The sequence below is a fragment of the Musca domestica genome, unplaced genomic scaffold (genome assembly GCF_030504385.1).
Source record: "Musca domestica strain aabys unplaced genomic scaffold, Musca_domestica.polishedcontigs.V.1.1 187, whole genome shotgun sequence".
NCBI classification, from domain to species: Eukaryota; Metazoa; Arthropoda; class Insecta; order Diptera; family Muscidae; genus Musca; species Musca domestica.
The window spans coordinates 847,831-870,837 of NW_026712243.1; the positions used below are offsets into that span (position 1 = coordinate 847,831).

The 23,007-nt window shown below is 35.1% G+C and overlaps 1 protein-coding gene across 1 annotated transcript; it reads right to left on the minus strand.

Annotated features, from left to right (window-relative positions):
• Positions 1–1,108: 1,108 nt before the first annotated feature.
• On the minus strand, positions 1,109–23,007 carry LOC101890047 (homeobox protein B-H1). The gene is made up of 3 exons (XM_005187147.4): positions 21,726–23,007; positions 7,898–8,126; positions 1,109–2,549 (listed from the first exon to the last, which is right to left on the minus strand). The coding sequence occupies exons 1-3, from the start codon at positions 22,504–22,506 to the stop codon at positions 1,925–1,927; spliced, it is 1,635 nt and encodes a 544-aa protein (XP_005187204.1). The 5' UTR covers positions 22,507–23,007; the 3' UTR covers positions 1,109–1,924.

Sequence of the window (23,007 nt, forward strand, 5' to 3'; positions counted from 1 at the left end):
ACCCCATAAAGTATATATATTCATAATCAGCATAAAATTCTAAGTCGATTTAACGATGTCCGTCTGTCTGTCTGTCCGTCTGTCTGTCTGTTGAAATCACGATACAGCCCACATTATTTGACGTAGAGCTCCAAAATTTAGCAGAGCTATTTGCATTGTGTCTAGGATGGTTGGTATTGAAAATGAGATATATCGGTCCACGTTCTGGTATAGTCCCCATATAACGGTACCTCCCGATATTCGGTATTTTGATGATTTATGTCACATTTTTTCACGGATTTGTCTTAAAATTGGTATTTGTAGGTCATAGCTGGTCCCTGAGCGTGTGGCAAAACATTGCATGTATAGGTCCACGTTGTGGTATAGCCCCCATATAAAGGTACCTCCCGATATTTAGTATTTTAGTTTTTTTTTTACCACATTTTTTCACCGATTTGTCTAAAAATCGGTATTTGTTGGTCATAATGGGTTCCAGCTCCGGTGGCGAAACATTGTAATTATAGGTCCACGTTTTGGTATAGCCCCCATATAACGGTACCTCCCGATATTCGGTAATTTGATGATTTTTGCCACATTTTTTCAGGGATTTGTTCGAAAATTGGTATTTCTTGGTCATAATTGGTTCCAGCTTCGGTGGCGAAACATTGCATGCATGGGTCCATGATTTGATATAGCCCCCATATAACGGTACCTCCCGATATTCGGTATTTTGATGGTTTTTGCCACATTTTTTCACTGATTTGTCTAAAAATTGGTATTTGTGGGTCATAATGGGTTCCAGCTCCGGTGGCGAAACATTGTAATTATAGGTCCACGTTTTGGTATAGCCCCCATATAACGGTACCTCCCCATAATCGGCATTTTAATGGTTTTTGCCACATTTCTTCTAATGTTTCTTTTACCCTAAGGTGGAGGGTATTAAAAGTTTGGCCCGGCCGTACTTAATGTTTTTTTACTTGTTATTTGTTTACTTTAGATTGAAATTCAATGGAAGACGCCTAAATATTCCCATTTATTGGCTAGAAAGGGTATCCCATAGTGGAGGTCGAACTTAGCGACTTCCTTACATTTCGATTAAAACACACGCCCATTTTTTTGTAATACTTTTGAGCTAATTTTTATTATTTTTTGTTTTCTTTTCCATTATTATAATAAAAATAAAAAGAAGAATAATTATTACACCTAGATATCTATAAGCTACGATGATAAATATTAATTATTTTAAGGTTTTTTTTACAGATATATAAATATAATTTATACACAACTTAAATATTCTAAACATTTATTGATGAACGATTTCCAGCGGTAATTCCAATTGTCAAAATAAATAATAATACGGAACACAAAGAACTCTCTAATATACAGCAAATTTTGAAATCCATTTTCCATATATTATTTTTTCAAACATTTACTAGCAAAAATTTACAGATTTTTTTTTTTTTTTAAATTAAATAATGAGTTTTTTTTTTTTATTTTAACTTAAATATTTTCATTATAACTGACATAAATAGATATTTGATGATGTGGCTAAATTGTTGCCGTTGTTAAAATCTGTACAAAATTAATTGATAATCCTCATGTTTTGTGTTCAATTGGATTTTAAATACTTTTTTTAATTTACTTAATTATTTAATTTAGTGGAAATAAAAAAACAATAATTAACAATAATACATTGATACAACAGTACTGGTATACATACACTAGCGTAAGAATTTATTGAGCCTGTTTTGGCCATAATCTCATATTTGGCCATGATTTTTTGCTACCATTTCGACAAGATCCCGAATACTTTTCTTAATGGAGCGAAATTGTACATAATTTTGCCTTTTAAGCCATATGAAGTAAATGTCAAATGATAATCTCATTTATTGTAGATCTTCCGTTTTAGCCAGTTTTAATCCCATCTCACCCGTTTCGAATGACCTCAAACCTGTATGTGATCCTCATCATCCGATTGATTTTGTGATGAGCTATCAATTGAACGTCCTGGTGGACTACCAGGATTCAGGGTGGGACTTGGCGATCTTGTGCCGGCATGAACTGGTGATGACTCGGCCAATGGGGTGGGTGAGGGACTAGTTGGTATGGGCTTAATGACACCACCACCTCCCCCAGCTACACCATTACCACCCAAAACTCCAGCCGCCGTTGGTCCATTGGCTGCATGTGGCGGTGATGTGGGGGGATTTGTTTGAGCTGCTGTTGCACTCTGATAATAACTACTTAGCGATGACAACGAACTGGACGCTGTCAAATGTGAGAAGGGAGCTGCAGCAGCTGCCACCGGTAAACCAGCCAAGTGGCTCATATTTGGTACACCAGCATAAAGACTATAGGGTAGAGGTTTTTGCATAGCTGCCGCAGCGGCAGCTTGACGATAATATAAATCAATGGAATTGGGTGGGTGACCGGCATGGGCTGCCTGGGCTCCAGGATATGGCCAGGCACCGATGTAGGGAGAACCGCCATACAAACGTTGGAATGCAGCGAAATTGCCCGCTTCGGCGAGAAGTTCGAGGCCTACGGCTGTTTGTCGTTTCCACTTAGTTCTGCAAGAAAAAACCAAAAGGAAAACAATTGATTAGTGAGTTGTTAGGGAAACACAAAACAAAGTCTATGAGAAAGAGAGAGAGAGAATGATAGGTAGATAAATAAGAACAGGAGTACAAAATATTTTTGGCTAACTCCGAGGTCCCATAAAGCAATAATCGAGGATATTTTGAGATATTTTTGAGAAACGTCGGAGAAATTTTCGAAGATTTTTTCACAAATGTTATCGAGATCGGTTTAGATTCGCATATAACGCCTCTACATATTTTTGTCGGATTTCACGATAATTGTGCACCAAATGGTTAATATCAGCCTAAATGGAATAGATTGGGGCACATACGCCAGATTTCGACCTAGAAGGCGAGAATCGGTTCAAATATAGCTGTAGCTTCCATATATATACTTCATCCGATTTGGTGTTTAAGTCCCTAACATGCGTAATTTTCACTCTACAACAATGATATTTGGTACTAGATATTGGATACAGCTCAGAAATACCTCCGACCTCTGAGATCTGTTCAGATTTGGGTATAGATCCCATATATAACTCTATCCGATTTTACGTTATATTGCACCAAATGTGCAATATCAGTCCAAATTGGATGGATTTTTCCACATTCATTCTAACTCGGCTCTCTCATATCTATTTATTGCTTCGAAATATATTTCGGAATATAATCCTTCTTGAAATCATATCGTAACGTACTTGATACAAATGTTCGGTCTATGTCGATTTAGCGATGTCTGTTTGTCTGTCTGTTCGTCTGTTGAAATATCTCAAGCTTCCGAACAAATTGAAGTAAGTTTATAAAATTTTGCTCAGATGTGTCTTTGTGCTGCAGGACTTTTGGCATTGAAAATAGGCTGTGGTGGTATAGCCACCATATAACTATACCTCCATATATTCGGTATTTTTATGATTTTAGCGACACCGGAATTGTTTCAAATTTCGAATTTAAAGTTCTTAATTGGTACTAAAGTCTATAATAGACAATTGTAGATGCAGGTTCAGGTCTTCTTATAGCCCCCCTATACCATCGATACCTCCCTATATTCAATATTTTGACAATTTTAGATATATTATTCTCCCGAATTTTTTTTTCAAGTTTCTTATTTGAAAAATTCACGTATTCGTACAGACCCCTATATAACAGCAACTCCCTATTTGGGTATTTTTAAGATATTAACAGAATTTTTAACAAATTTTATTTTTTTTTTTTTTTTTGAAAATTTCCAAATTCGTTCCAAAGGATGGAGGATATTCAAAGTTCATCTCGGGGTTTTTATTGTTTTATTTTATATTTATTTTTAATAGAAACAGTTACCCAAATACGGTTCCAAAAACACCTATACTTGACTACTCTACTCTGTTGTGTCTCAATCTGAAATATAAATACCACCCCTTTTAACATTTACCACAGATCCTCACTTTTCTGATTCCCCTACCAAAAAAAAACTTGCGAAAAAAACTGCACTTCCCCCTTCAAACACAAAACATATTTCGCGCTCATTCTTGTGGACTCATGCACTTATATATTTGTAAATGTATAGTTGCTGTAATTGTTCTCATTGTTGTTGTTGCTGTTTTTTATGGTTTCAAATAGCTTTTAATGTTGGCTGTTAAATGTGCAGCTACCAAAAGTGGTAATTAAAAAAACGCAACTGTAAACACACTAACCAAGTCAATAAAACACACAGAGACAAAAACAAAAAAAAAAAAAAACCAGTAAGGAAAGCTCAAAAGTCGGGCGGGGCCGACTATATGATACCCTACACCACTATGCATATTTAGTAGAGCTCTCGTAAAAAGGTTTATACAGGGCATTTCAGAGCTCTATGAGATATTTGGTACAAAATCAAAATCTATCTAATTCTATCGTGCATTTTACGAACTATAGCTATATCTGAACCGATTTTCACCAAGTTTGATGTATTTGATTCTAGGCTGAATTCGGTCAGATTTGCCAAAACCCAGGACATTTGGGCTGATATTGGACATTTGGTGCGCAATCAACACGAAATTGGATGAATATATATATAGGAGGTATATCCAAATCTGAACCGATATTTGTAAAACTGAAAAAGAAGATATTTCTTGGCTGCATCTGATACCAAATATTATTCTTGTATCGTACATTTTTCGAATTTGAGGGACTTAAAGTACAAATCGGATGAAAGGTATATATAGGAGCTATAGCTGTATCCGACCGATTTTCACTAAATTTGATGTACCAATATTAGCCATTTGCTGCACATTTAATCCGAAATCGGATGAAGATGTATTTGGGAGCTATAGCTATATCTGAAACGACTTTTACTAAAATTGGTGTCCTTGCTTCTAGGCTGAATTTGGGCAGATATGCCAAAATTCATGCCATTTCGGTTGATATTGGCCATTTGTTGCACAATTAACTCGAAATCGAATGAAGATACATATGGGTGCTATATCCAAATCTGAACAGATTTTGAGAAAATTAAAAGCGACTACTTTTGGGCTTTATCTGATATCTGGTACCAAATATCATTCCTGTGAAGAGTATGCTATGCTATACTATATCCAAATCTGAACAGATTTTTATAAAATCAAAATCGACTATTTTTGGGCTTTATCTGATATCTGGTACCAAATATCATTCCTGTGAAGAGTATATTACGAATGTAAGGGACTTAAAGAGCAAATCGGATGAAACATATATATGGAGCTAGAGCTATATCTGAACCGATTTTTACTAAAATGTGTGTACTTGCTTATAGGCTGGTTTCGGTCGGATTTGCCAAAATTCATGCCATTTGGGCTGATATTGGCCATTTGATGCACAATTAACACGAAATCGGATGAAGATATATATGGGAGGCATATCCAAATCGGAACAGATTTTAATAAAATTAAAATCAACTATTTTTGGGCTTTATCTGATAACTGGTACCAAATATCATTTCTGTGGAGTGCATATTACGAATGTGAGGGATTTAAAGACGAAATCGGATGAAACATATATATGGGAGCTATAGCTATATCTGAACCGATTTTTACTAAAATTGGTGTACTTGCTTTTAAGCTGGTTTCGGTCGGATTTGCCAAAATTGATGCTATTACGGCCATTTGGTGGTCAATAACCCGAAATCGGATGAAGATATATATGGGAGCTATATCCAAATCTGAACCGATTTCGATAAAATTTAAAACAGTTATTCCTGTGCTCCATCTAATACCTGGTACCAAATATCACATGTAAGGGACTAAAACACTAAATCGGATGAAACATATATATGGTTGCTATATCTGTATCTGAACCGATTTTCACTAAATTTGATATACTTGCTTCTAGGCTGAATTTAGTCCGATGTACTAAAATTCAGTCCATTTGGACTTATATCGGCCATTTGGTGCACAATTAACCCGAAATCGGATGAAGATATATATGGGAGCTATATCCAAATCTGAACCGATTTCGATAAAATTACAAACAGCTATTTCTGGGCTGTACCTTATATCTGGTACCAAATATCACGGTTGTGGAGTGAACATTACGAATGTAAGGGACTAAAACACTAAATCGGATGAAACATATATATGCTTGCTATATCTATATCTGAACCGATTTTCACTAAATTTGATATACTTGCTTCTAGGCTGAATTTGGTCCGATGTACTAAAATTCAGTCCATTTGGGCTTATATCGGCCATTTGGAGCACAATTAACCCGAAATCGGATGAAGATATATATGGGAGCTATATCCAAATCAGAACCGATTTTCTCCAAATTTGTTGTATTTACTTTAAGGCTAATCTCGGTCACATGTGCCAAAATTCGGGCCATTTGGGCTGATATTGGCCATTTGGTGGTCAATTAACCCGAAATCGGATGAAGATATATGGGAGCTATATCCAAATCTGAACCGATTTCGATAAAATTTAAAACAGCTATTTCTGTGCTCCATCTAATACCTGGTACCAAATATCACGGTTGTGGAGTGCATAGTAGGAATGTGAGGGACTTAAAGATCAAATCGGATGAAAGATATATATGGGAGCTATAGCTATATCTGAACCGATTTTCTCCAAATTTGATATACTTGCTTCTAGGCCGAACCCGGTTGGGTGTGCCAAAATTCAGGTAATTTGGACTGATAGTGGACATTTGGTGCTCATTTAACCCGAAATCGGATGAAGATATATATGGGAGCTATATCTAAATTTGATCCGATTCTCACCAATTTCAATAGGGTTCGTCCTTGGGCCAAAAAAATATTGTTTGGAAAATTTCATCTCAATCGGATAATAAATGCGACCTGCATTTTGTTCACAAGAATACATGGACAGACGGACGGACGGACGGACGGACGGACGGACGGACGGACGGACGGACGGACGGACGGACGGACGGACAGACGGACGGACATGCATAAATCGACTCAGAAAGTGATTCTATGAAGGTTCTCAAAAGTAACTATGGGTCTATCTCGTTTCCTTCTCCATGTTACAAACAAATGCACAAAGACATAATACCCTTACCACTATGTGGTGTAGGGTATAAAAAAAAAAAAAAAAAACACACAACACACAACAAAATGCTGAGAAACAACTACAACAACATTGAAGTGTTAGCAACAGCCAGAAGTCATTGCTGTTTTTTTCTTTTGTTGTTAATAAATTCCACGAATTTGCAATGAGTTTTATAAGTATAAGTCATTTGCTAGACGATCTTTGCTGGTCCATGGACTAATGGTGCTGAGTACCCACTACCACCACCACCACCACCACCATCATTGCTTTGCTGCACTGCTAAATGGTCAGATTTGTGGCCAGAAGGCCCAAAGTTGTGAAAAACAACGGCAACTGAAAATTTAGCTCCCGATGCCAAAACATGATCTCCTTAAAAGAAAAGACATATAGTGTCACTGTTTGTTCACCCCTCCTCCTCCTCCTACTTTTTCTCGTGCACTCAAATAATCTCAAACCTTGATTAGATTTACTTGGCTGGCTGGCTGGTTGGTTGTTTGGCTGTTTGTTATAATTTATGGTTTGTTGCGACGTTTGTTGGCAGCCTAGCACAAGGCGCATAGTAGTAGTCGTAGTCGCAATCAGCAGTAATTTACAGATGCATATGGCAGAAAAATTGTCATATGTAAGTATGTATATGTATGTTGTAAACTGGCTGCTGCTGCTGTTGCTAATGTTTTATCTCTGACTTTTGGCATGATTTTTATGCCACCCTGAGATGCTTAGAGGAAATTTATGATACTTTTCTCCAAAAAAAAAATACTATTGCATTATCCGAGGAAGACTGGGCCATATTTCATAATTTTTCGTTTTTTACTTTTTGTCTCTTTTGCTTTAGCTTACCTTCGATTTTGATACCAGGTCTTAACCTGACAATCACTGAGATCCAATTTATGTGCCAACTCTTGTCTCTCTTGGACACTCAGGTATTTTTGGCGTTCAAATGATTTCTCCAATGTCTGTAGCTGATGATCGGTAAAGGCGGTGCGAGCTTTGCGTTGTTTTTTACTCAGACCGCTCATGTCATTGGTGGAGCCGCTCTTAATACTGTTGCCATCATCATCTTTGCCACCTAAAAGAAACACAACACAACGAAAAGAAAAGAAAAAAGGGCGGAGTGAGTTAACGGGCAAAATAAATCTTGTGGTACAACAACAACAACAAAAATAAGTAATATAAAAAAATCATAAACATAAAATTCCTTAACTACGTACATACAAAACCTTTGCAGAATATTGTTATCCAAAACTCCCCACAGAAGAAAAAAAAACAAAAGACTTAAGACACAAACTTGTTTTGGTTGCTACATTGATTTGCCAAACAACAACACCCAGTCGACGAGAGGGAGAGCAACATTAACTGAGTGAGAGTGAGAATTAAGATCTTAGCCGATAGCATACGGTTGTATGGGTTTCTCTGGTTTTTTTAATGATTTGTATTTTCGATTTTGGTTTAGTGATTTTAATTATATTTTTATAATATTTTATTGCTTTTTCTGGCGTCTGCCCCTCTGCAACTCTGTCTCTCTCCTCTCTGTTGCTCTATGTCTTAACCCCTACCCAGTCTAGCCCAGCTATTTGTATGCAAATGACATTCTTATCGTTTAGTATTTTTTTTGCCATTGATTTGTTTTGTTTGGCTTAAAACGTTTCAACAAATTGTTTTAATTTCTTTATGGCTCTTTTTCTATATAAGTATATTTATTGTGGTTTTTGTAGACAAGTCTTTATGCAAATTTCCCCAATGGAATTTTATGTTCAATGGGTGTTTGATTGGAAATTATTTTTAGGTTGTTTTTTGTTTGGTTTCAAATTTATTTGCCATGAATTAATAATTTCAGTTTTTTGTTAAATAAACGTTTAGGAGGAGTTTTGTTGTGGTAAAGTGTTCATGGTAATTTTAATTTATAATTAAATATCAAAAATATATTTTTTTCTCTTCGACATCTCGAAAATTTCGAGCTAAGTATTGAAAGTGATGCATTTTAAATTTTGGATATATAGTTTAGAGAAGTGTTGCCAGAAATATTTTCTCCACAAAATAATAAAACATTTAGTTGTTTTGCATATCTCCTCACGTCTCCAAAAAGGGATGATGGGAGATTTCCGTTCAAATTCTTATTCCTGCCACCACGAGATGAAGAGGAATTAATGTACCCCCTGTTTTTCCATTTGAACTTGACCGATGATGTTCAGATATGGTCACCATCTATTATTCCGATTTATGGAATTTGAATATTTCTATTTTCCAACCAAATTATCGCTAATTTAGTTTTCTCAATATTTAATATATCTTTCTGCCATTTTTCTTATAGAATCCAAATAACCTCCCTTACTAAAGTAATTTGAGGGGTTTTTATTTCCACCCAAATAAAGTCTTAACATGGAGGTTCCTGAGGAACCTCTGAATGTCCCTTATTTGGTATGACCCCGATAATTTCAACTACGATTCTCAATGGAGCAGACTGATAATAAATAATTAAATAATTAAAATTGGACTTTCGAAAAAATCAATATAGGTTTTTGTCTATGTTTTGAAGATACTGACAACAACCTAAATCATTTTTCCAACTGGCGATTTTAAGAGGTCATAAATGTAGGTCCCTCATTTGCTATGGACTCGAAAAATTAAAAAAATAGGATCTCAAGTTCAAGTCTATCTTGTAGGAGTCTATAAATATTGGTCCCTTATTTTGTATGACCTCGAAAATTTCAGCTCAAATATCCAAGATAAAGCGATGTCATTTCAAAAATTGTGACGCCATAAAAGTTTGACCCCTGAACAAATTTCAATATTAGTTCACGTTTTGACCTAAGTCCACATAGCCATAAAAACCACGTTCAGATGTTTTCAAGGTCCTGGGAACAGCATTTCCTAACCAAATTATGTGTATTTTTAGAGGTTCTAAAAGGCCTCGAAATTTTCAGCTTCATTTTCATTTGCAATTTGGGATATCATAAAATTAAAAATTCGACCAATAAAAATTTTTAGGCTCATATTTTGAAATAATCCCAAAATAAGGTAAACTGATGGTGTTAAGGTCCTGGCTAGATCTTATGGTAAAATGGCTGAAATTTGATTTTATAAAATTTAAAAAGAAAGAAAATCCTTAAAAAAATATTCGACCGAGGTCCAGTTTTTGAAAAGGTCGACAAATAACAGTATGTCCGATTTATGAAGATTCTGGACAAATTTATGAGCAAATGTCATTATATTTTGAAGATTCTGGACAGGTGAATGCTCTACCATGTCGTATTTCAGGTTTATACCCGAAATACCCATTGCGGGGGAGGTACCAGAAGAAGTGAGCCGATATTGAGTATTTTCAAACCAGATCTTGCTTTAATAAAAATACTGGGATGTGCCGAATTTGAAAGGAATCGGTTGTTTATTTTTCCTTGTATTTAAAAATTTGACTCGTTGTGGGCGAAGTACTGGAAGGGCTGGTTTGCTCTTGGAATCAGATCTTGTGCTGCTAGAAATATTAAGATGTGCTAAGTTTGAAGACAATTGAAGTCTTATTTCACATTTTTCAGTCCAAATGTTGATTCTTTGTGGGAGAGGTACTTTATGGAGAGGGCCGATATTTTCCATTTTCGCACCTTACCTAGCACTAGCAAAAATATTAGGGTTTGCAAAATTGAAATCGTCCTTCTTTCTCTTCGAGAGTTATCGTTCGCCAGCCATACAGACGAACAGACACCCCTAGATTGACTGAAACGGATTTGATCCAAATTTGAGTCTAAATCCTTTATTTCGATGAAGGACAATTTCGCAAAATACTTTTTTTTCTTTTCATTTTCACTTAAAATAATTCGGCTGAATTTTCAAAAATATACCAAAATTCGAGTCCCGCACCCTGCCAAACATACTACCGAAGGCAAATCATTTAAGTTTTATGTTGTTCAACAGCAGGCTAATGAATTTTTTGCACAATTTATTACCACCCAAACAATTTCCCTTGAAGACAAGTTAATTACAGCAAAAAAAAAAAAAAAAAAAACTTCCTCCACCACAAAGCGCCAACCCTCTCGCTATTTATTACCCAAAAAATATAATAGGTAAATTACATTAAAACACTAATGTACGAAAAAAAAAAAACAAATTTTTTAAATGTTTCCCCCAAAAAAAGTAATCTCCTCCTCCTTCATAATTCCAAAACAACGCAGAAGTGAAATTTTCAAAACCTGGCAGAAGAGCTCAGCATAGAAACCGGCGTTTTTTTAAACAAACAGACATAAAATGTTTGTTGGCTTGTTTGTTTTGTTATTTGTTTTTTCTTTGGCGAATGACTGTCTGTTATTTGAACATTTTTGGCGGATGTAGCGATTATTTTCGTTATGTGGCAAAAACTGCTTCTCCAAGAGCCTAGAGGGAACCCTACTACTTTGCCCAGCATTATTCACATTGTTGGTCACCTCAGTGTGTGTGTAGCCAGTTCAGTTTTGTCTATTTATTCCATTTTCTTTTTATTCACATGATATTTTTTGGTTGGCATATGAATTTATGTTGCCCCCACGTCCAAAAGAGGTAATTTTTAGGCAAAACGAAAAAGAATTATGGCTTTTTAATATGTTGCTTTTAGGCTTTTAAATATTCCATGGCTATTATCGAAAGCTAGGCAGTTATGAATTAGATGTCCATAGGTATTTTCAAAAAAAAAAAAAAAAGAACCCTAAAAGTATTATTAGCAAAGCCATGTGATCATGAATTAAACTTAATGTTGTACATCCTCCTACCCATTCTGGGCTAGACCAAATCATAGCAATTTTTTTTGCAATACCTCTTTCTTTGTTTTATTGTTTATTTAGAAGCAGGAAGTTTTAGTACATCTTTTTCTCTATTTTTTTTTTCAATTTAACTACAAGCCATATTGTATATTAACTGATATTAGAGTAAATTATATGGCATTTCATTTGGCTGAACATTCTATATTGTATTATATGTTAGTATGGATGGATATTCATGTGTTTATGTATGTGCAATTATGTTTGATTCTGTTTACAAGTAATGTTGGGGTATTTTTGCGCTTCAATGCTTGGCCAGCATGGAGTAGGTCTTGGTTTTTTCTCGTTTATTTTTTATGTATTTCTTGCTTTAGAAACACCCACTCAATAAAGGCAAATGCGTGGATAAAATGGTCTTTTGATTGAAATGAATGGAATTTAAAGCAAAAATAATCTGGGCTGAAACAGAATATCATAGAAAACCAATTTCTAAAAATTAAATGGCATTGAATCGCATTGATTTTTTTGAAATCAGTTATGACAAAAAAATTTTTGGCGTATTTTTAACGGAAAAATTCGTTGAGCCCTTCGAAGACGTTGCAATTTTACATCCAACTTAAAAGTTTCCAAATTTTTGAAAAAATTTGGTAGGAAAACTATTTTTTCCCAAAAATGTTTAATAAAATTTTGCTTAACTGATTCCAAAAATTTCGGAAATTATTCTCAACCGGAAGAAAATCGTCTATTTTGAGATTCATAAATTCAAAAAATCAATAATTATAAAAGAAAGTCTTATTAGTTACTATATTTGAAACTCAAGAACGGCTTTGCCAATATGGCTGGATAAATTTAAAATTTTGAATTTAGGGAAGAATGTCGCTGATATAGTTAGGATAGATACACTACAGTTTTTTTTTTTTTTTGAAATTCGGACTAAAAATGTGGCAAAAATCTCAAAAGTACCTTATCCGGTACTATTTGGTATTATACGAAAGGATAAGAATTTATTTGGTTAACTAGGGTTGATACAAGGAGGTGGTTTTTGAAATGTGTACTGAGTGTAAAAATTGTACTAATTTGTTACAAATTGGATTTTGGAGAAGGGATAAAGCTGGATATTTTAAATGTTGATATTGAGGTCACTCTAGTGTGTAGGATTGAGATTTGAAGGTGGTTTTGGAAATATGTACTAAAAATTTCGAAAAGTACTCATTGGCATTAAATTTGGTATATGAGGAAGGGATAGAGCTGGACATCTGAAATTAAGTATTGGGCCACTTTTTGTGAGGTGGAGGTGGATATATGAAGATTGATTTTGAAAAACGTACAAAAAATTACGAAAAGTACTAATTGGTATTTATGGAAGAGATAGAGCTCAAAATCTTAAATTTGGAGTAAGGGTCTTGGATGTTGTGTAGGATCGATGAACCATATGTTTTTTTGAAATTCGAACTAAAAAATTACTAAAAAGCACCATTCGTGGTACTATCTGATATTATATGAACGGACATAGCTAACATTTAGACTTTGGTATAAGAATTATGGATGTGGTTTTGAAATGTGTACTTAGTGTAAGAACTGTACTAAATGATACTAAATTTGGTTCCATTTTGGAATTGGTTGAACGGATGGAGCTGGAAATTTGAAATATTGATAGTACGGCCATTTTAAATGTGTAGGATTGAGATTTGAAGGTAGATAGTTTCGGAAATATTTTCTTAAAACTTCGAAATGTACCAAATTGTACTGAATTCGGAATGTGAGGAACTGATGGAGTTGGAAATCTGAAATTTAGTTTTATAGTCACTTTTGTGAGTTCTTTAAACAGGGTGAAATGAAAAAACTGCAACCAACTTCAGACTGTGTCATTGCTAAGCCACTCGTCCGACAGCTGTTACAATTATTGCAGCTCATTATATTGTTTACAGAAGCATTTTGGTGAGAATTTTATTGAAAAAATGGGCTTGGGGATAAGCCATTGAATTTCCAAAAAGTGCAAGAACTTACACCGCAACAGAAAGAAAATAGACTCGCTTGGCCGAAAGTGGTGAACTGCCGAATTAGGTTTTCTGCGATGAGAAAATATTCGATCTCTGCTAATTGATCGACCGTGGCATAAGAATTAATGCCGAATATTATCGCGAAAATATTATGGAGGATGTATTAAAGCCTTGGGCACGCAAACATTTTGGCCGCAGACCTTGAACATTCCAACAGGACTCAGCACCATCGCATTCAGCACGCGCCACCCAAGAATGGTTACAAAATGAGGTTCCTCGCTTCATTTCCAGCGCACTATGGCCACCAAAATCTCCGGATACCAATGATTGTGTCTGGAGTATTTTGAAAAGCAAGGTTGGCACTGAAAAATGCCAAAGTGTCGATCACCTTAAGCAAACGCTTCGCCGGGAATGGGCCAAAATACCGGATCAACATTCGGGCAGCGTGTGACGGTTTCATTTGCCGTTTGAAGACCATAATTCGTGCCAAAGGCGACCAATTCGAATAAATCTAAACTAATTTTAAAATTTGATGCTATTTCCGACATTCTTGGCTTACATTCAATAAAATTTAGAAAAAAGGAGGTGTATTTTAAAAAACGTACCAAAAAGTACGATACTTTTCTTTTTTAACGGCATTAAATTTGTTATTTAGGGAGTAGGTAGAGCTGGAAATTTGAAATTTGGAAATTCAAAATGAAAGTATCAAGGTATCAACGGCTACCTTAAAAAAAAAAAACAAGTAAAAAAACATTGAGTTCGACCGGGCCGAATTTTAATACCCACCTTTGGGTAAAGGAAACATTAGAACCCATTTAAACCACAAATATAAATTTTTAGACATTTTCGTGGGAAAATGTGGCAAAAATCGTGAAAATACCGAATATCGGGAGGTAAATTATATGGGGGCTATACCAAAACGTGGACCTATACATGCAAAGTTTCGCCACCTGAGCTAGAATCTAATATGATCAACAAATACCAATTTTTAAACAAATCCGTGAGAAAATGTAGCAAAAATCATCAAAATACCGAATATCGGGAGGTACCATTATATGGGGACTATACCGAAACGTGGACCTGTACATACAATGTTTCGCCACACGAACTGGGACCCATTATGACCTAAAAATATCAATTTTTAGACAATTCCTTGAAACAATGTGGCAAAAATCATCAAAATACCGAATATCGGTAGGTATAGGTGGACGATATCAAAACGTGGACCGATATTTCTCATTTTCAATACCAATTATCCTAGATACAATACAAATTTTTCTGCTAAATTTTAACGCTCTACGTCAAATAATGTGAGCTGTATCGTGATTTCAACAGACAGACGGACATCGTTAAATCGACTTAGAATTTTATGCTGATTATGAATGAATATGCTTTATGGGGCCTCAGACGAATATTTAGGGATGTTACAAACGAGTGACAAAGTTAATATACCCTCCTTTCCAAGGTGGAGGGTATAAAAACAAAGGACCTTAGGATGATCAATTTTAATTAGGATCCAAAATTGAATTTCGACTAACTATACTCCTACATTCTACCATGAAAAATTGCATGACTTATACCAGAGAGAATCCTCTTATATATTCTAACCTTTAAAATAATATTCTGATCTCTCAAGATTATTGGATAATTTTTCAAAAGTTTGGCTTAGAGATACAATGAAAAATTTATAGCAATATTATGCTCCATACTTCTCATCCCACAAAGAACCATAAAACACACAAGTATTGTGGGATATATAATAAAAAAAAATTCTCCACTTGAAAACCTTTCTCCTAATTAATTTTTCAAAAAAAATCAGGTAATCCAAAACAAGTCTTACCGAGTTAATTAAAGCCAGAGGGATTATCTATGCGAAACAGTTTATATCTTCCGCTTATTGTTGCTGGCGTTTCTTAAGAGCTTTTGTTAAAAACCAACAAAACAAACAAATAAATGTAATTCGTTGTAAAAACTAAGCAAAGCGTGAAAATGCAATTTTTCTAGCCAAGTTTGAGTTAAAGACCTACATACACACACACACACCAACATGGGTGCATACAAAAAAAAACACATGATGTGGTAATTTACTTCACTGATTTAGTTGTAGACTAGGTAAGTGTTGTTATTTATATACATTTTTTTTGTAATATTATAAATTTGGATTTAAGTAAACTATGTAAGTTCCTTTAAATTGTTAGATTTGGTGAATTTCCTGTATGCCGATTTTTTTGCTCCACTACTCCAAATTGCCAACGAAAATGAGGTAATTGTGAGACTTTAGTTACCCGTATTTCCCTCAAATTGAATATTCATAATATAGAAAATTTTTATAAAATATTTTGTAGCGTTAGGCTGTGCATTGCGTTTTCTGTGGCAATTTGTATTTACACGCTTTGTTGAGTTTCGTATTTCCTAATGTTTGCCCGCCGGCAAATTGTGGCATTTTTCCATTCTTTATTTCTGAAGTTTTTGTCTGTTTTTTCCTATTTTTTCCTACTTTTCTTTTGCTAAGTTGTGATTGTTTTTCCTTGGTTATTGTTGCATAAAATTAATAATCGTACACTAATTTAATTTAATTTTAGATGGTTTTGTTTATTTCATTTCGTAAATTGTTTTGGTGTTTAAACGAAAGACTTAAGTGACAAACTTGATTGTTTTCCAACTTAAACGGTGTGATTGTTTTTTTTATTCTTTTTTTTTTTTTTGTCGAATATTCCTTGGTTTGAAAAAAGAGAGAAAATATTAAAAATATTCAAACATTTTTGGTAAATATATGAACATTTTGGAAATAATCAAACAAAATGGAAATATGATTATTTTGTATTTCCAGGTTTTAAATTTGATTAATTTATTTAGAGTTTGTTTCGTATTGATTTCGACCACCACCCCCCAAATTATATTAAAAATATCCGTCGGCTAAGAACAATTTTTATTCAGAGCATTTTTCAATCTGTAAAATGCCCCCAGTTTTGGTCGAAATAATCAATTTTTAACTGTTTGGTAGATTTTAAGTGGGAAAACATATTTATTCCCAGTTGCTCACCTTGGAAGTTTTTTCGATTTTCCATCCAGTTTAATATGTTAAAAATTTCGATAGGAGAAAATTCTCCCCAGAACAGTTTTTTGAAGGGTTTTCCTATTTCAGAAACTCAAAAATTATTTTCAAGATTTTTGATGTTTAAATTAAAGACTAAAGTCAAGTTTAAATATTTGGAATATTCCATGAAATAATTAAGAGTCTAACAATTATTTTAAAATATTCAGGCACTTGGTCAAAATATGAAGCATTAAAACAAACGAAAAATATATATTAGCAATTTTTTTATGTTTTTGAGTCCAAATATTTTTATTGAAGATTTTCCAGAGGATTGTTTAAGTCTGGATCATTTCCCCATTGGCTTAACTCTATATTTCTCTCTTTACTGAGGGCAATGTTTTTGAAGATTTTCAAAAATTTTTCGATAGGTTTAAAATAATTTTTTTAAATTTTAAAAACATTTCTGAATCTGAAAAACGACAAGGATGGACCAACATTGTAACTTTTTTATATTTTTTTACTTGAATTTTTTTTTAGGTTTTCTAATGAAAGACAGGCTTTAAGACATGCTCTAGCAAATGGTCTTATACCCCATTTTTGGAGGAAGAGAAACAATCATTAAAAAAAAAACTAGAAATAAATTAAATAAGGTTCAAAATATATTTGAATGTAAACTGTCTTCTGCCAAAGTTTCCGAATATGAATGGGAAGATATTCGAAATACATGCGTCAGCTAATTATACTAAAACGGTATTTTTTTTTCGAAAATTCTTGTCTGGCACCGATGTTGCCTGGGGTACACTTTCATATAATTTCGAAACTGTAAAATTTTGAATAATTTCAAAACTGTTGAAAAATGTAATTTTTAGCCCCACTCCGGAATGATTTTGAAAGGAATTTCTGGCCACTTCCTTGCAGGCCATTGCAACTCAGAAAGAGTAGTTTTCAGACTATTTTTTTTTTTTTTTTTTGGAAATGTTACACATCTCTTAAACCCCTAAGATAGCCAGAGTAGCATTTTTGGGAGGGAGAAAAACAAACAATTTCGAAACGGTAAAATTTTGAATAATTTCAAAACTGTTGAAAAATTTAACTTTTCGTCTGCTGGACCCCACTCCGAAAGGGCTTTGAAAGGAATTTCTGGCCACTTTGGCGCTGGTCGCTGCAACTCTGTGAGGAGTAATTTTCAGACAAATGTTTTGAAAATGAGTACACAACCATTTAACCAGCGGCGTAGCAAGGGGCGGCTTAGAAAGCGCTGCCCGCTCCGAAATGGCAAATTTTAAATAATTTCAGAAAAAGTTTTTCTGAAAAAAATCCATTTTTTTTTTGTGTCACCTGCTGCATCGGTGCTGACCCCTCTCTCCATCTCTGATATAACTGAGTTAAGCCTCTACAATTTAGATGTAAAAAATTATCTCCTTATATTGGTGCGTTGTGAAGGTCCAGCCGAAGTGGATGTAATTTAATAAATAACCAGTAAGGAAAGCTCAAAAGTCGGGCGGGGCCGACTATATGATACCCTACACCACTATGCATATTTAGTAGAGCTCTCGTAAAAAGGTTTATACAGGGCATTTCAGAGCTCTATGAGATATTTGGTACAAAATCAAAATCTATCTAATTCTATCGTGCATTTTACGAACTATAGCTATATCTGAACCGATTTTCACCAAGTTTGATGTATTTGATTCTAGGCTGAATTCGGTCAGATTTGCCAAAACCCAGGACATTTGGGCTGATATTGGACATTTGGTGCGCAATCAACACGAAATTGGATGAATATATATATAGGAGGTATATCCAAATCTGAACCGATATTTGTAAAACTGAAAAAGAAGATATTTCTTGGCTGCATCTGATACCAAATATTATTCTTGTATCGTACATTTTTCGAATTTGAGGGACTTAAAGTACAAATCGGATGAAAGGTATATATAGGAGCTATAGCTGTATCCGACCGATTTTCACTAAATTTGATGTACCAATATTAGCCATTTGCTGCACATTTAATCCGAAATCGGATGAAGATGTATTTGGGAGCTATAGCTATATCTGAAACGACTTTTACTAAAATTGGTGTCCTTGCTTCTAGGCTGAATTTGGGCAGATATGCCAAAATTCATGCCATTTCGGTTGATATTGGCCATTTGTTGCACAATTAACTCGAAATCGAATGAAGATACATATGGGTGCTATATCCAAATCTGAACAGATTTTGAGAAAATTAAAAGCGACTACTTTTGGGCTTTATCTGATATCTGGTACCAAATATCATTCCTGTGAAGAGTATGCTATGCTATACTATATCCAAATCTGAACAGATTTTTATAAAATCAAAATCGACTATTTTTGGGCTTTATCTGATATCTGGTACCAAATATCATTCCTGTGAAGAGTATATTACGAATGTAAGGGACTTAAAGAGCAAATCGGATGAAACATATATATGGAGCTAGAGCTATATCTGAACCGATTTTTACTAAAATGTGTGTACTTGCTTATAGGCTGGTTTCGGTCGGATTTGCCAAAATTCATGCCATTTGGGCTGATATTGGCCATTTGATGCACAATTAACACGAAATCGGATGAAGATATATATGGGAGGCATATCCAAATCGGAACAGATTTTAATAAAATTAAAATCAACTATTTTTGGGCTTTATCTGATAACTGGTACCAAATATCATTTCTGTGGAGTGCATATTACGAATGTGAGGGATTTAAAGACGAAATCGGATGAAACATATATATGGGAGCTATAGCTATATCTGAACCGATTTTTACTAAAATTGGTGTACTTGCTTTTAAGCTGGTTTCGGTCGGATTTGCCAAAATTGATGCTATTACGGCCATTTGGTGGTCAATAACCCGAAATCGGATGAAGATATATATGGGAGCTATATCCAAATCTGAACCGATTTCGATAAAATTTAAAACAGTTATTCCTGTGCTCCATCTAATACCTGGTACCAAATATCACATGTAAGGGACTAAAACACTAAATCGGATGAAACATATATATGGTTGCTATATCTGTATCTGAACCGATTTTCACTAAATTTGATATACTTGCTTCTAGGCTGAATTTAGTCCGATGTACTAAAATTCAGTCCATTTGGACTTATATCGGCCATTTGGTGCACAATTAACCCGAAATCGGATGAAGATATATATGGGAGCTATATCCAAATCTGAACCGATTTCGATAAAATTACAAACAGCTATTTCTGGGCTGTACCTTATATCTGGTACCAAATATCACGGTTGTGGAGTGAACATTACGAATGTAAGGGACTAAAACACTAAATCGGATGAAACATATATATGCTTGCTATATCTATATCTGAACCGATTTTCACTAAATTTGATATACTTGCTTCTAGGCTGAATTTGGTCCGATGTACTAAAATTCAGTCCATTTGGGCTTATATCGGCCATTTGGAGCACAATTAACCCGAAATCGGATGAAGATATATATGGGAGCTATATCCAAATCAGAACCGATTTTCTCCAAATTTGTTGTATTTACTTTAAGGCTAATCTCGGTCACATGTGCCAAAATTCGGGCCATTTGGGCTGATATTGGCCATTTGGTGGTCAATTAACCCGAAATCGGATGAAGATATATATGGGAGCTATATCCAAATCTGAACCGATTTCGATAAAATTTAAAACAGCTATTTCTGTGCTCCATCTAATACCTGGTACCAAATATCACGGTTGTGGAGTGCATAGTAGGAATGTGAGGGACTTAAAGATCAAATCGGATGAAAGATATATATGGGAGCTATAGCTATATCTGAACCGATTTTCTCCAAATTTGATATACTTGCTTCTAGGCCGAACCCGGTTGGGTGTGCCAAAATTCAGGTAATTTGGACTGATAGTGGACATTTGGTGCTCATTTAACCCGAAATCGGATGAAGATATATATGGGAGCTATATCTAAATTTGATCCGATTCTCACCAATTTCAATAGGGTTCGTCCTTGGGCCAAAAAAATATTGTTTGGAAAATTTCATCTCAATCGGATAATAAATGCGACCTGCATTTTGTTCACAAGAATACATGGACAGACGGACGGACGGACGGACGGACGGACGGACGGACGGACGGACGGACGGACGGACGGACGGACGGACAGACGGACGGACATGCATAAATCGACTCAGAAAGTGATTCTATGAAGGTTCTCAAAAGTAACTATGGGTCTATCTCGTTTCCTTCTCCATGTTACAAACAAATGCACAAAGACATAATACCCTTACCACTATGTGGTGTAGGGTATAAAAACAGAACAAAACAAAAATTCTGGCAAAATTGATTTTCTTCACCCCAATTGAATCAGATTTGAGATAGATTCTTATGAAACCAATATTTGGTTTGATAATAATCAAATACGATTTGTTCTCAAATCGCATTACCGACCATTTTTTCTGAAAAAAAATAAATTTTTCTACCAAAACGTTCTTTAATGCCACTGTCGGCATTGAATATTTAGTGGACTTTTACGAAAGCAATAATTTTCAAAAACAATGTTTTGATAATAATTCACTTCAATTTGTTTTCAAATGGTTTTATTAGAATCGACCATTTATTTTTGCGTTAAATTGTTTTTTTTTTCTACCAAAATCTCCATTTCTCTCTTAAATGTCCCAAAAACAACAACAACAATATTATTGTATTCCAAAGAAAAATTTCAACTTGCCTCATTTGGCAATCGAACACCTAGAAATAATTACCCCCAAAATAGTTCCTAACAATCTTAACTACCCACTAAAATTATTTACAAATTCTAACCCCCCACCCCTACCACAATCTACAACTAAAATCCTCAATCAGAAACCCCCTCCCCCTCTCCTAATTCCACCCCACCCATTTTAGTAAATTAAAGCTCACCTCACCATTACTACAAACGCTGTTATCGTCCAAATGTCCACCGCTGCCATTTTCACTATCGCAATCCTCATTGTCCTGATAATCACTGCTATCATCCAGTTCGGCCCCATGATTCCGTTCCACAGCGGCTGCTCTGGCTGCGGCCGCAGCATTTGCCGCCTGGGCATAATGTTGTTGCATGGCGGCCGCATATTGGGCCACATTGAGACCGTTCGAACCCATTTGTGTTGCACCGACGGGAAATCCATGCATTTTATGACCGGCATTGGGATGCTGTCCGGGCCCTGACGCCGATAATCCTGAGGGGGAAGTGGAATTGGCATGCTGCTGTTGTTGCTGATGATGGGCCAAGGCTGCGGCGGCTGCAGCATGATGACCGGCAATTAATGGCAATGGTTGGTGATGGCCCAGAGCCGGATGTTGAGCATGAGGATGTTGTAATGCCGGGTGCAGGGGATGGGTATTTAAATGATGTGGCGGCGATTGATGATGCGGATGCTGTTGTTGTTGATGCTGCTGTTGTTGTTGCAATGTGGGGGAATGTGATGATTCTCCACTGTTGTTGTTGTTATTATTGTTGTTATGTTGCTGTTGCTGTTTGTAGAAGGCAGCCGCCGCATTGGCAGCCTCAACGGCTGCAGCGGCGGCAGCACTACCCGCCAATATATCATTGATCATAAAACGTGAACGATTCGGTTTAAGATTTGACATTTTCTGATGTTCATTGGCATTAAGGGACGGCGTTAAAATGGTCATTGATTCTTTCATGGCCACCACACTTTTCATGAAAACCTTAATTCACACACACACACACGGATGTTACCAAAATGCAACTTTGGTTTCTTGTCAAAGATATGCTTCAAAACAATTTTTTTTGTTTTAATATTTTTTTTCGATGTTGACACTGTTTTTCTTTAAATATTTCTTTGCGTTTTCTCTTAAACACTTTTCATTGTTTTTTTGTAAAATTGTATTTATTTTTTTCTTGTCACCAATAAATTTGTTTTGGTTATTTCACAAATTTCCAATTATTGTGTTTATATTTCTTTTCTTATTGTTTTCAATTTTCTTTCGTTATTTATTTCGGCTTATTACTTTTTATTTTTACTGTTTTGTCTATTGCGCTTGCAACGTTCACATTCACGTCCAAAACGAAACTAACCGCACCTGCCCAAGTCACAGACACAAAACGTATCTTACAGTTTCAACTTGTGATGACTGAATGAACGTTGAACAAGCTCAAAAACCAGTAATTGCCTACTGGGTTAAGAGTTGGCTGCTCGGATG